The sequence below is a fragment of the Hibiscus syriacus genome, unplaced genomic scaffold (assembly GCF_006381635.1).
Source record: "Hibiscus syriacus cultivar Baekdansim isolate YM2019G1 unplaced genomic scaffold, ASM638163v2 tig00111783_pilon, whole genome shotgun sequence".
Taxonomy (NCBI): domain Eukaryota; kingdom Viridiplantae; phylum Streptophyta; class Magnoliopsida; order Malvales; family Malvaceae; genus Hibiscus; species Hibiscus syriacus.
Window position 1 is genome coordinate 3,945,632 of NW_024063178.1, and position 16,199 is coordinate 3,961,830.

At 33.4% G+C, this 16,199-nt stretch overlaps 1 protein-coding gene across 1 annotated transcript; it reads left to right on the top strand.

Moving 5' to 3' along the window:
• Positions 1 to 14,373: 14,373 nt before the first annotated feature.
• LOC120170708 (probable serine/threonine-protein kinase PBL23) lies at positions 14,374 to 16,199 on the top strand. Its single transcript, XM_039178607.1, has 5 exons — positions 14,374 to 14,512; positions 14,668 to 14,846; positions 15,173 to 15,362; positions 15,444 to 15,835; positions 15,915 to 16,199. The coding sequence occupies exons 1-5, from the start codon at positions 14,374 to 14,376 to the stop codon at positions 16,197 to 16,199; spliced, it is 1,185 nt and encodes a 394-aa protein (XP_039034538.1).

Below are 16,199 nucleotides of genomic sequence, written 5' to 3' on the forward strand. Positions count from 1 at the left end.
GTAATTTGGGATTTATGATAGGAAAATAAGGAGTTTTAAATTCAGTTTGGGTCTCGATTCATTCGACCAACAATGGTGATTATCGAAATTGGTTGGAAGCCAACATACGAAGTTTAATGGGGTTCTCATGGATGTCACTCGAAGGAATTGAAGGGTGGGTTCTTAGAGGCGATTGAAGAGAAAGATGGCCACCAAGTACGGTGACCGGTAGGGATTAGATGTTGTGTGGCCTTCGACCATTGTTGCGAGAGTCTTCCCCGACGAAAATTTTGATGACAGGTAAACTAGCTATTTCCTCACCATTTTCTATTTATTTCTTTGAAGACTTCACCTCTAACTTACGAATGATGGCTACTCAGGGAGCCTAACTCTCACCATGTAACATCCCAAAATACGGGTAAGTGACCAAAATTGTAAAATTTCATAATATGGTGATTAAAGTATAATAGTTTAATAGTTTAATGATTTGTTCAGAAATATTTCCTAAAAGTTTATTGTAATTATCTAAAGAGTTAAAGGGCAAATTGGTCATTAGACTTGAAAATATAATTAAATGATATATATATATGGATAAGGATGGAGAGTTTCCAGAAAAATCTATTTCTCTCTTTCTTCATTTTCTTCAGTGTGAAGCCAAGCAAAAGGTAAGTTTTCTCTTGAGTTGATTATGTGCTGAAATTTAAGGTTAGTTTTGATTATTAGATGCTAAGTAAGATTAAGGAAGGATTAATTTGCTTTAAAACAACAAAATGAAGAGTTTATGAGGATTTAAAGATTAGGAGTTTTGGAATGAAATATTGAAATAAAGTGTATATTGAGAATTGAAAGTTGAATTTGACTTGTAATCAAGTTAATTAAGGGATAGGAAGTGTTAGAATAGGAATTTGAACATGTTGCAAAACTAGTAGAATTTTTGTAATTACATAGGGATGACTATATTTGAAGTTAAAGAAGTGATTATGGAATAGAAATAAGTTTAAGTATGTGTATTAAAGTTAGGAGTATTAAAGGAAGTGAAATAGGAAGGTTTGAGTTGAAAATTGATGATTTTCGAGCTTAGAATGCAATTTCTGGGTAGAGGGAACCGATACCCTATGAATGGGAATCGATTCCCCTTCTTGAACGAAAAAATTTCCAGAATGTTAAGGGGGTACCGATTCCCCTGGGGGGGGTATCGATTCCCCCCTAAATGAAAATTCAGAATTCGATTTATTAAACCGGTTTAAGTTATTAACATCAAGTTTAAAGTTTAGGCTTCTGATAGTTTTTGAAATGATATATTTATGTAGATATTGAGCCTAAACAAGTTCCGGATTAATCGAATCAAAGCAAGGCTAAGGTGAGTGCAATTTAAATTGTACTTATGTGATTGATCAAACATTGGCTTGTGATGAGTCAATGATAGAGTTACTATGGTAAGAAGTAACTTATATAATGTTATGTGATTACTCTGTATGCATTAGTACATAGAAATGGATGTATGTTATATGTACATGATTTACATGCTTACATGAAAATGCAAATATGATATTAGATATGTGTTTACACTACATTTGGTATGTGATAAGAAGAGAAAGTAACATGTGATTATGAGATCAAGGATTACACGTATATGTGATACGTGACTGAAAAGAAACGGTATGTGTTTATAAGAGTAAGAATATGAATAAGTAATGTGAACGGTCATAAATAATAATGCCCATGTTATGTGATATGAGAGCTAGGGGTATAGTTGGCATGCCAAGGGTCGAGGGTTACCTATGTTCTTCGGGACATATGGACTGTTTACCTATGTTCTTCGGGACATATGGACTGTTTACCTATGTTCTTCGGGACATATGGACTGTTTACCTATGTTCTTCGGGACATATGGACTGTTTACCTATGTTCTTCGGGACATATGGACTGTTTACCTAGGTTCTTCAGAATCTATGGACTGGTCCTTCGGGACATTGATCGAGCTGTTGTGACAGCATAGTGGTGCACAACCTCAATGTACTCACATACCTTGAGTTCTCAAAAGTATACATGGGCTAATACATGGTCTTTACAGAGAGTAAATAAATAAATTGATTTGCTACTATGTATGTTTTGTGGTGAAGTAGTGTATGTGTTCCATGGTATTTAGAGAAATGTATTTATACGATAAAAAGGTACGAAAAGTACTTATATTATCTCAGGTTATCATGTATACTGAATTATATGCGACTCGATTGAATGTTTATATTTATGAGAAATGCATTATTGTTATTATGTTTTTGCTTCACTAAGTCTATGACTTAGCGTGTAAGTGATTTACACGTAGGTACTGAGAAGCAGAAGGATCAGCTAAGTTCAAAGTAACAACATATCTCTGCCCAAAGACCAGATCAGAAGTAAATTACACAGTATGTATAATTATGATAAATAGGTTGGCATGTAAGTAAAGTAGGTAAATTAAGTATTATGCTCTGATCGAGTTTTGTAATCTTTTACTTATATATATATAAGTACAAATGCAAAGAAATGAACTGTTAAAGTTTTATGAGTGTTATGTACAATTTACGAAAAATCACTGTAACAGGTTACTGTATTACTGTTCATATCGTATTTCACCGTTCATAAAAACGTTTTTATCTCAAATTTTGATACCACACACAATTGAATAATATTTGACTGTATTTTCTTAACATAAATTCAAAGGTTCAGTACTTTCACAAGAGTAAAGGTTTTGAAAATGTCAATGTGACATCTCGGACCCGTATTCAAGTCGGGTACGGGTTGGGGTGTTACATTTAATGGTATCAGAGCTACGGTTTAGCCGATTCTCGGCATAAACAAGCGTCTAGGGTGTCTTATAATGTATACATGCCAACAAAATAGTGAAAACTTCTGATCTGGTATAGTAATGAGTATGTTGTTTTGCTAATAGAACGATATGTTTATTCTTAATAGATGTCCGGACATGATAGTTATAGAAGTCAAGCGGGAGATGATCGACCCGCTGAGAGTAGTAATTCACCTGCCCTGGCCAGGCAAGGTGAAGAACAGACACCTTCTGGAGTGCCTGTAACTGATCAAGATGTGTTCTTTAGAACATTAGATGCGGTATTGACGCGTTATCAACCTCCTGTTACTTCAACTCCAAGAATGAATGTTGCAAAGGAGTTGAAGGGTTTAGGAGCTACAGAGTTTAAAGGTGAAGCCGAAGAAGGTCTGTTGCTGCGGACCTTTGGCTTAATGATGTAAAAATTATTTAGATGGACTCCGCTGTTCTAATGTAGAGAAGTTAGATGGAGTGGTCTCCTTGCTTCGTGGGCAAGCGAGAATTTGGTGGACAAATGTCACTTTGAGAATGACCAATGATCAAATGACATGGTCTTTGTTCTTAGAAGAGTTTAAGCATAAGTATATAGGAGACCAATTTATCCGTCAAATGAAGCAAGAATTTTTGAATCTGAAATAGATGAATCACACAGTGTATGAGTACGAGTGCGAGTTTAATAAGTTAAGTCGTTTTGCGGCTGAGTTGATTCCAACAGAGAAGGATGTGTGTGAGTGGTTTGTAGAGGGCTTGCACCCAAGGTTGAAAGAAATGTTAATAGTATTGAACTTGTCCTCATTTCAAGAAATAGTAAATCGTGCTAAAGCTCTAGAGAGAGCTCAGAATGAAAGGTTTGGGGATCAAAGAACCCAATCATCTAAAAGAACCGGAGCTTTATCGAGTTCTGCACCACCCAAGAGGGGTAGAGATTCTGGTACTCAGTCTCAGGCAAGGTCTGGAGGGGTAGAATCCTCCGTTAGAGAATCAAATCAGGGGAAAGTTAGACAGACCCAATCAGTAGGGTTTGGTGAGGACAGAACCCAACAGAGACATTGTCAGACTTGTGGAAAATATCATGGTGGAATATGTAGAGTAGAATCCGGAGCTTGCTTCCGATGTGGTGAAATGGGACATTTTGTAAGAGATTGCCCATTGGGGAAAGGAGAATCAGTACAGTCAGAACGATCTGTTATGATACCTGGGAGAGGGAGAAGGAGAGGAAGAGGTAGGAGCCAACCTGAATCTTCTACTCAACAAGAAATACGCTCCACTGCTCGAATGTATAATATCAATACCAATGAAGATTTTGATGATCCGGAGATAATAGCAGGTATCTTTCTAGTGTGAAATAAATACATTATGATAATGATTGATTTAGGATTGCATGTTTGTATATTAGTAGTGAATGGGTGAAAGAATTGAGAATTCAGTTAGAAATTATTCATAGTATTATGACAGTGACAAATATATTAGGGTACAGTGTGTGGATAAGTAAGATATATTGAAAGTGTCCCATTATAATTCGGAGAATTTAATTCTTACTAAATTGATGAATGTTATTCAATGAGTTTGAAGTAAGATTGGAAATAAACCAGTAGATAATGTTAGAGGATTTTATCGTTCTGAAATAGAATAGTTTCTCTGCTGCATTGATAAAATAAGGTATAGGGGGATGATTCTTATAAGGAGAATATTAAAAGATCGAATGATGCAGAATATTGTTATAGGAAAGTTTAAGAATATGTACGTCAGTGATTTACATTATAGATGGATTATTGGTATGGAGTGATGAGACTAGAGGTTACTGTCTATATAATGAGTTACATTATATGGATTTTAAGAAAGGTTAAAGTAAAATGCATTGGAGATGTGTAGACAATATCTTATCTCCTGGTATAATGAAAATTCGAGGACGAATTTTCTTAAGGGGGGAAGATTGTAACATCCCAAAATACGGGTAAGTGACCAAAATTGTAAAATTTCATAATATGGTGATTAAAGTATATAGTTTAATAGTTTAATGATTTGTTCAGAAATATTTCCTAAAAGTTTATTGTAATTATCTAAAGAGTTAAAGGGCAAATTGGTCATTAGACTTGAAAATATAATTAAATGATATATATATATGGATAAGGATGGAGAGTTTCCAGAAAAATCTATTCTCTCTTTTCCTTCTTCATTTTCTCTTCAGTGTGAAGCCAAGCAAAAGGTAAGTTTTCTCTTGAGTTGATTATGTGCTGAAATTAAGGTTAGTTTGATTATTAGATGCTAAGTAAGATTAAGGAAGGATTAATTTGCTTTAAAACAACAAAATGAAGAGTTTATGAGGATTTAAAGATTAGGAGTTGGAATGAAATATTGAAATAAAGTATATTGAGAATTGAAAGTTGAATTTGACTTGTAATCAAGTTAATTAAGGGATAGGAAGTGTTAGAATAGGAATTTGAACATGTTGCAAAACTAGTAGAATTTTTGTAATTACATAGGGATGACTATTTGAAGTTAAAGAAGTGATTATGGAATAGAAATAAGTTTAAGTATGTGTATTAAAGTTAGGAGTATTAAAGGAAGTGAAATAGGAAGGTTTGAGTTGAAAATTGATGATTTTCGAGCTTAGAATGCAATTTCTGGGTAGAGGGAACCGATACCCTATGAATGGGAATCGATTCCCCTTCTTGAACGAAAAAATTTCCAGAATGTTAAGGGGGTACCGATTCCCCTGGGGGGGGGTATCGATTCCCCCCTAAATGAAAATTCAGAATTCGATTTATTAAACCGGTTTAAGTTATTAACATCAAGTTTAAAGTTTAGGCTTCTGATAGTTGTTTTGAAATGATATATTTATGTAGATATTGAGCCTAAACAAGTTCCGGATTAATCGAATCAAAGCAAGGCTAAGGTGAGTGCAATTTAAATTGTACTTATGTGATTGATCAAACATTGGCTTGCGATGAGTCAATGATAGAGTTACTATGGTAAGAAGTAACTTATATAATGTTATGTTATTCTGTATGCATTAGTACATAGAAATGGATGTATGTTTATATGTTACATGATTTACATGCTTACATGAAAATGCAACATATGATATTAGATATGTGTTTACACATACATTTGGTATGTGATAAGAAGAGAAGGAACATGTGATTATGAGATCAAGGATTACACGTATATGTGATACGTGACTGAAAAGAAACGGTATGTGTTTATAAGAGTAAGAATATGAATAAGTAATGTGAACGGTCATAAATAATAATGCCCATGTTATGTGATATGAGAGCTAGGGGTATAGTTGGCATGCCAAGGGTCGAGGGTTACCTATGTTCTTCGGGACATATGGACTGTTTACCTATGTTCTTCGGGACATATGGACTGTTTACCTATGTTCTTCGGGACATATGGACTGTTTACCTATGTTCTTCGGGACATATGGACTGTTTACCTATGTTCTTCGGGACATATGGACTGTTTACCTAGGTTCTTCGGAATCTATGGATGGTCCTTCGGGACATTGATCGAGCTGTTGTGACAGCATAGTGGTGCACAACCTCAATGTACTCACATACCTTGAGTTCTCAAAAGTATACATGGGCTAATACATGGTCTTTACAGAGAGTAAATAAATAAATTGATTTGCTACTATGTATGTTTTGTGGTGAAGTAGTGTATGTGTTCCATGGTATTTAGAGAAATGTATTTATACGATAAAAAGGTACGAAAAGTACTTATATTATCTCAGGTTATCATGTATACTGAATTATATGCGACTCGATTGAATGTTTATATTTATGAGAAATGCATTATTGTTATTATGTTTTTGCTTCACTAAGTCTATGACTTAGCGTGTAAGTGATTTACACGTAGGTACTGAGAAGCAGAAGGATCAGCTAAGTTCAAAGTAACAACATATCTCTGCCCAAAGACCAGATCAGAAGTAAATTACACAGTATGTATAATTATGATAAATAGGTTGGCATGTAAGTAAAGTAGGTAAATTAAGTATTATGCTCTGATCGAGTTTTGTAATCTTTTACTTATATATATATAAGTACAAATGCAAAGAAATGAACTGTTAAAGTTTTATGAGTGTTATGTACAATTTACGAAAAATCACTGTAACAGGTTACTGTACTGTTTTCATTTCATAAAAACGTTTTATATCAAATTTTGATACCACACACAATTGAATAATATTTGACTGTATTTTCTTAACATAAATTCAAAGGTTCAGTACTTTCACAAGAGTAAAGGTTTTGAAAATGTCAATGTGACATCTCGGACCCGTATTCAAGTCGGGTACGGGTTGGGGTGTTACACACCAACACCCCAACTAAACACTATGTGATAGTTACAATGAAAATGGAGAGCAAAATCAAGCAAGGTAATGTAATTAACTAATCTTTCCTGTATTTTCACTTGTTTAGAAATAAAAGCACTCATAGAAATTACTAGAAAATGAAATAAAGATAGAAGATACCAAAAGAATTATTCCTTGCTTGTTATTGATTTCCTGAAAAACGAAGATCCAACCTCTGTTACACTGCTTGACCTTTTAATAAGGAAATGTTACACTGTTTCTTTCCCCTTGTTCTGCTGTGTAAAAAAAAGAAAAAAAAATTTGGTTTCCCCTCCTTCTGTGTGTTTATCATAACCCTCTCCCGTGATGGTGATAACCCTCCTTTCTTTAGTTTCCAGCGGTTACCCCTTTAAACTGATCTTTTCAGTTTTTTTTCCAGTCGTGTTCCTCTTTGTTAACTGCCTTCTAACCATTTTGTTTTCCAGACTTCACATGGGCTGGTTTGCTTTGCTGATGAATATTGGACTTGAATCATGCCTTCAATGGATTTGGGGTCGGGTTTAGCGACTTGGCCCCAGACAAAAACGAGCATCTACAGTCTCGATACTAAAATTCCATAATACAATGTTGGTTTCGATACTCATGTGAGTATTGATACCAAGGGATGAGTATCGATACACCCCATAAGGGTATCTATACTACCCATTTCTAAAGGTAAATTTAATTCTCAGGTGTCAGTATCGATACTACCTCCTTTTCAAAGATAAGAAATTCTGGAATTTTTGAATCATGGTTGAGGGACCCAAACCACTCTTTAATCCTTCAATAAGACATCAAGTGAGAACAATATTAACAAGTTAAATTTCACTTAAAAACCCTAAAATTTAAGGAATCATAAAAATTACCTTGTATGATGTTCGAAAAACGTAACAGACACCCGAATTACTCTAAAACAAGGAAAACGTTTGTATGTTAAGCTATGGTCAACCTTAATATGATGCATTAAGCACATCTTTACTAACTGGGCGTAGATGCCCCAAGGCTCGACGGAGTTGGCGAGTGACGCAATCCAATGTAGAATTTTGGATTTCCACCCAAGGTAGGATAGAGCGGTGTGTGAGCTCCGGATGTAGTGCCTCAACCGTACCATGATGCCTACTTTTGTTCGTATGTTTAGTTAGCATATTCGTATGCTAACAATTATGAATTAAGTTGTTTAAGTATGTTTTAAGTACGAACATTTGAGGATGCATGTAGTTTAATTTGGTTATTAGTGTGACATTGAGCTTGTGAGCTCAGCGTTCGAAATTTGTTTCCGTGCGCAGGTTAGGAGAAGGAGCTTTGGAGGATCCTTTATCTAGACTGACTAGCACTAGTTGCCAGCTTTGGAGTATGTCTCTACCTTTGTACTAGTGACATGTATTGTAAATGAACCCGTGTACGTTAGGTAAAAAATGTAATGTTTGGATATTTTGTAAACTATAAATTCAAGTATTTTGGCGGCTCTCGAGTTGCAAACAAGTGATATGAATTATTTGGTTTCGTATATCAAAATATGGGTTTATGCATATGATTATATTATTTTTTAAGAAAATAAAATGGTTAGCTTCTCCGATGGTCCATGTGACGTCATAGTCTGGGATCTTCGGATCGTACTGGATTAGGACATACAAAAAATTTATTTTCACCTCTTGAAATTTTATAAATTTAAGTTTGTCCCCTAAGTTCAAGTTCGCCCCTAATATGAAATCATGCATATTTCTCTGCAAGCCACTACAACCCTATTGATTCGTTAATAATCTTTATCATATTTCTCAGTTTGCTTAAATTCTTATCACAATCACTCTTACACGAGACACCATGAGAGGATCCAATCATAGAAAGAAACAAATAACGTTTGAACGTTTTCTTTCTATGATTTCAAAAACTAAAGAATCTCCATCTATAAATGTCGTTAGTCCAAACAGTGACAAACTGAGTGTAATGTCCATAATTGTACAATGGTATCGACTATGTCATTGACAATTTTGTCACACCCCTTTGTTTCATTTTTCTAATCACCTTCTTCTCTCTATTTCTTCTTCGAAAATAGGATTTAAAAGAATAGAAATACTTATTAACAAGAAAATTTATATGTTTTTTTAATGAGAGTCAAATTATCGATTAAAACATTAGCTTGTGATCAAAGGGTGTGAACCAGTTACCCTACCTTGTCACATCATACTAGAGTTACCTAACTAACGAAATTAATGATAAAGTAACCATTTTATTACCATCTTATTTGAAATCAAACTATCTCTAGCCTAAAATTATTAGCGGCTTGCTCCCTTTTCTTTTTTTTTTGATTGTAAGCGACGTCGTCAACTTTAGTGTTGGTTAAGAGTGCATTTTCAGATATCGGATAGTATACGATCTGAAATTTAAGATATCCGAAAAATTCGGATCACTAAAACTGCGATCCATATCTGATCCAAAAATAATATGCTTACACTTGTCAATGTGTTCGATTTCATTTGATAATCTTCTTGTGAAGTTTTCAATATTCATATACTACTTTGCTGCGTTCTACTTTTTGTCAATGTGCAGATATACCAAGCGATGTTCTCCCAAACATAGTGATAAATCCTAGCATCTGTAACACTTCTTAGTTTCTCTTAGCTATGTACATATACTAGCAAAGCAGATTTATAAGTAATGTATAAGGAAACAAGCAGATTTAACAAGTAATATATAAAGAAATAAGATCAAAACTAACAAAGTTGCTGTGTGAAACTAGAGGGGATGAGAACTTTAGAAAATTACAGTTAAGAGTTGGGTTAATAAATTAATTATTTATTGGGCTATAATATAATTTGAAGGCCCAATTTTAATCTGATTTTTGGATAATTCAAAAGTAGAATTTATCGTCTGTATCTGATCCGATATTCAATTTTTTTAGATATCTAATCTAAATTAGCTAAAAAATTAAAAAAACGGACTGGATATCTGAATTGTCAGATCGATCAATGAATCATATCGGCCGGATCGAATTATTTTGCACACACCTAGTATTGGTCGCCGCCGAGTATTCTTTTATCTATTTTCTTATATCATCTTTGTTTTTCCTTTATTTCATTTACTTTTAATAGATTTGTGTTTATGACACGTTTTACTATATTTATAACATTTTTTTCTGTCTTTTGGCATGTTTTATGTCGTTTGACTTTGTTTTTGTTTATTTTTTTCAATGTTAGATCTGACATTCCCACGACTATCAAGATAAAACTTATTTGTTATCTGCTGATATTTTTACACAACATAGAGACCTATTTTATAAAAATAATATTGGCAAAAAGGTAAAAATTACCAAAAGTTGCTCCAATAACTATCGACAATCACCCAATAACAAAAATGTAGGTGAATCCACAGATACTAAAAACAATTTAATCCACAGATACTGGCACAATTCCAATAACTATCGACAATCACCCAATACAAAAATGATGCCAGAAACATGAGGACAATCAACAAAACATAGGCCACCACACAATTCAGGACAAACTTTTCAATGCATACGTTGCTCCCAACCAGAACAGGCTCATTCTCGGACAGAACTCCATAACTAGCAAATTATAAAAGTTGATAACAAATCCATAAAATGCCCAACAAAAAAAAACTATCTAAAACACTTAGTTGATGTTCCCAGCTTTGACATTCAGAATGGTTTGGATACGCAATTTGCGTTCGTGGATAATTTTCTCACGTCGTTTGACTTTGATTTGCTATTTGTCAGTGTTTTTTCAATGGCTCTACCCCTTTTGTGATTCGCTTGCCGATGCAGTCAAATTTGTTCGTATCTATCTTTTGTCCAAGCTTTTGGTTAGTTTTTTTTATTTTTTCCTTGTTTGGTCATTGTGTGATCTAGGTGACTAGTTTTTGTGTCAATAATTATATAAAAAATATCCTAATTATATGTTTAGTTTACTTTTATTCTTGTAAACCTTTGTTGTAATTATAGATATTTCATTTTTTTTAATAAAACTAACGAAAAAACAAATAAACTTCAACGATGAAAAAAGTTATTCTAAATTTTAATGATTGTTGGTGTAGTTTACTATCTAATAAAATAGCTTCATTTAATAATGTTTACCATTACAGATTAATCAATTTAATTGTAAATGGATTAGTTAGAGCTAGTATCTATGATAGGTGGATTAAATTGGTCGGTTTTATAATAGAGGGATTTGAATGGTATTTTGACCAACACTTTTACATATATATTCCTAAAATGTAGAAGGTTGCGTGTTCGATTCACGTCGGGTTCAAATCCTGATAAACTATGTATTTATAGTTTTTGTTTCATGCCCAGTTGACAACGTTTTTTGCCTTTCCTTTTTTAACTCGTAAAAGAATGCTCCTTTCTCGGTGATGACTGATCTCAAAATACAAAGACTGTTTGGTTCAACTTTCAAGTGTGTAGATCATGACAAAATAATTTCTTTTCGAAAACAATCAAAGTTGTTTTGTTTCCTCTTCTCTTAATACTAAATTGTTGCATTGTCGAATGATTACGAACGAGCGTACGTTCATGTTCATTCGTTTAATTTTAATTGAACAAATGAATGATAACGAACAACTAGATGAACATAATTTATTGTTCGTTCGTTAAGAAATATAACTTATTCATGTTAGTTCACATTTATCGGTAAAATGATAAATGAACAAAAACCACAACAACAATATCCACATAAAATACATTAATATGAGCTGCAACTTCAGAATTAACTTCAAAATTAATATAAACGAATAGATTACCGAATGTTCACGGATATAAATGAACGAATTAACCATTTCTTTGTGCTTGTTCATTTAATTAAATGAACATACAATCATATTCATATTTGTTCGTTTAATAAACAAACAAACTTTCTACTAAAAGTTCGGTTCGTTTACAATCCTACTTAGCATCGGACCTGTTATCAAGATGATAATATTTATAATAGAATTGAAGCAACTGGTTTATCGTATTTGTGGAATTAGCTAAACACTATGTTATAAGAAATTTGAGTTTGTAAAATCATGTTCGAATCTTATCACTATTGTGGACAATTTATAAATTCATATGTAAATCTCAATTGGGTCTTAGATATGTTCTGACTCTGGCCCTGGACTGAGGTAGCCACCCATAACCTAAACCTTTTAGTAGTAATCTCACATTCTCTTGCTGTTAAGTGAAAATTGTGGTGCATCTGTGTTTGATTTTTCCTAGGTTTTTGCAAGGGTTTGAGAGGAACTTGTGATGAATTGCATGGGTCACTTTTGCCACGTGCAAGTCTTCCCACCAATTTTAACCATGCAAAATTGACGTAAGAGAAGGGAAGGAAGGTCTAATTATAGTTTTAGTCCCTATTCTATATTTGGCATAATTTGATCCCGTTTTTATAATATTAATAATAAATATAATTTAATTGTTTTTCTTCAAACAATGCAATTTATATTAGGGTAAAACACAATCCATGTCATTCAATTACTATTTTGATTATAATTAAGTTTCTTTTTCACTAAAAGTTATAATTTAATGAATTAATCAAAATGTTATTATAAATAGATCACTAACCATTGAACATTAGTGGATACAACAAATACATTTGGTTGGTTGACCAAGCTGTCAGACACATTTATGAGATTTTGGTGGCCCTAGGGGGAACAACAAAGTTAGGCCCCTAATTAAATATTTAAATTACAATTTACATTTGTCTTCGATCGTGTTGCATTTATCACAGTTGTAGATATAGCAGATGATATTATGGTCAGTGAAAATATCGTAGTTGTGAATTTTTATTAACATATGATATTATGGGACTAAAGATATATAGATATCGCGATTTCGGACGATATTGTTACTACTACATAATGATTATTATTGTGGTTGCAGACCATTTTTTAAGTAGTTGTTCCTAATAACAAATGTTGAAAAAAAAAATTAAGGGTAACTCCATATAACAAGCATTGGAAAACTTGGTCTCTAATAACAAATATTTAAAAAAAAATTAAGAGTATGCTCATAATAATAAATATTAAAAAAATGGACTTCTAATAAAAAGTACTGAAAAAGTTAGACTCGTAATAATAACAAATAAATTTTAGAAAAGAAACTAAAGTTTAGAAGTACGTCCATGATAACAAATATTAAAGAAATTAGGCCCCTAATAACAAGTATTAAAAAATTAGACCCTTAATAATAAATATTAAAAAAATATTGGTAAACATTAGACACTAGTACAAATATTAGAGAAAAAAATAAACTATAAGAATAGGCCCCTAATAATATATATTAGGAAAATATGAACCTATAATAATAAATATTAAAATAAAAAATTAGGTCCTCAATAACAAATATTAAAAATAATTGGGCCCCATAATTTATATAAACCCATATGTTTATATAAATATAGTATATTATAGAAATTCTGGGCTCTGGGCAAGTGCCCCTCCTGTCCAGGCTCAAATATAACATTGCGAGTTGTTCATCTTTATTCACTCATATTTTATATAATCATAAGTTCTAAACTTACTAGGATTCTAAGTAAGGATATGATTAGATTTAAAAAAAATTCAAAAATTAAAGTAAAATTAATGGGCATAGCTTGATATAATAAGAATTTTAGTTTTAAAACTCATATATTCTATTAATTTGATATTAATTAAAAATAAATTTAATAATTTATTCATATTAAAAAAATCTAATCAATTGGGCGATTAAATTATAACTTTTAGGGAAAAAAACTCGTATATTCGAACTAATAATTGAGTTATCTAAAATGTATAATAATCTAGCATAAATAAGATTATAATCGAGTCGAGCCGAGCTTGAATTCGAGAATCATTGAGTTGAATTCTAACTTTTCGTGTGGAACTCATTGTGAGCACATGCATCCATTGAATACCAAAATTATGGAGAAGCTGTTGGGAGTTGGTCTCAGATTTGTTTAAATGGTATTTAAGTGAACGCGTCAGTTCTTTCTGTTTATACCAAACCTATTGAAAACAATTTTAACTCCCTTTCCTTTTAGTTTCTTTGCGTTGATCCCTTCTCTGTGGATGAAGCTAATCGAAAAACTTCCATATTTAGCAAACTGATAATACTGACCCAAGCTCTTAAACGGAACGTTAATTAAACCAGACTCCAGCCCTTGCTTTATAAGAACACACAGTTCTGGGTTTCAAAGCACACCTCTTTGTTTTCTTTGCCACCATTTTTAATAATTTATGGATTTGGAGATTGGGAAAGAAAATGAGTTGTTTCTCTTGTTGTGGAGTGGAGCTGCACCAACGTACTGGTTCTCTTCGGGAGAGTGCTTATGGTAGCATTGATAGCAATAACAATGGGAAATCACTGAGGTCTTTGCTCAGTAATTTGTCAGGCAAAACAGGTATTATTTGTTATCTTTTGATGTAAATGGAACCCAGATGATGTTGTGGTGCTTGTTTAGGTTCAGAGAAGAATGGTACTTGATTTGTGTGATGTTTCGTATTAGCATTACTAATTCTAGGAACTTTTGTTTTGATCATTTTAATCAATGTGCAGGAAATGGCAATCAGAAAATAGCTAAAGAGATTCAAAAAGTTGGAAAAGCTAAAGTTTCAGCTCATATCTTCACATTTAGAGAACTAGTTGTTGCTACAGACAACTTCAATCCTAGTTGTCTGATAGGGGAAGGTGGATTTGGCAGAGTCTACAAAGGATATATTGAGAACATTGACAAAGCATACATACATACATACATACATACATACATACATACATACATACATACATACATACATACATACATACATACATACATACATACATACATACATACATACATACATACATACATACATACATACATACATACATACATACATACATACATACATACATACATACATACATACATACATACATACATACATACATACATACATACATACATACATACATACATGCATACATGCATACATACATACATACATACATACATACATGCATATTGCTGATTGACCCTGAAAGTTAGCAATTTGTGTGCTTGGTTTAACTTCTTTCTTAGATTGTGGCCGTGAAGCAGCTCGATCGGAATGGGTTGCAAGGAAGCAGAGAATTCTTTTCAGAGGTTCTAATGTTAAGTCTGGTTAACCATCCGAACCTTGTAAACCTGATCGGCTATTGTGCAGATGGGGATCAAAGGATTTTAGTTTATGAATACATGGCAAATGGTTCTTTGGAATATCATCTTCTTGGTAGGTTAACATGGCTCTCTTTTCACTTATTTAGTACTCATTTATACCAGTGGATTCTGATTATGTTATCTGTTTATTTAGATGTACCTCCAGGTAAGGAGCCATTGGATTGGAATACAAGGATGAAAGTAGCTGAAGGAGCTGCGAAAGGACTAGAATACCTACATGATTTCACTGATCCGCCGATAATTTATCGCGATTTTAAAGCGTCGAACATACTACTAGATGGGAACTTCAATCCCAAACTCTCTGATTTCGGACTTGCAAAGTTAGGCCCTACCGGAGGGAAGGACCATGTATCAACAAGGGTCATGGGGACCTATGGCTATTGTGCTCCAGAATATGCAATGACAGGCCAGCTCACAACGAAATCCGATGTTTATGGTTTTGGTGTAGTGTTTCTGGAGCTCATCTCGGGTAGAAGAGTTATTGATATCGAGAGGCCGGAGGAAGAACAAAATCTGATTGCTTGGGTATGTTCATCGAGCCCTGAATCAGTTGTTAAGTTCTTAAATCTAGGTTTATAATCCATTATTCCTCAACACCTTGTAGGCAGAGCCGTTACTGAAGGATAGGAAGAAGTTCACGAAAATCGCGGATCCACTGCTCAAAGAGAACTACCCTGTAAAGGCTCTTTATCAAGCTCTTGCAGTCGCAGCCATGTGTCTTCAGGAGGATGCTAACAGCCGCCCGTTGATCGGTGATGTTGTAACCGCCGTAGAGTTTCTTGCCAAACCAAAGAACAATGACAAAATTACTGCAGAATCACAAAGAAACAATGGTTTGCTTGTTAAGCCACTGAGAGAAGGAAGTTTCAAACGTGATCGTAGCTTGTAG

Coding starts and splice junctions, on each gene's coding strand:
- LOC120170708 (XM_039178607.1), top strand. CDS start 14,374: ATGAGTTGTTTCTCTTGTTGTGGAGTGGAGCTGCACCAACGTACTGGT. Junction 14,513..14,667: donor TAATTTGTCAGGCAAAACAG/GTATTATTTGTT, acceptor ATCAATGTGCAG/GAAATGGCAATCAGAAAATA. Junction 15,363..15,443: donor TTTGGAATATCATCTTCTTG/GTAGGTTAACAT, acceptor CTGTTTATTTAG/ATGTACCTCCAGGTAAGGAG.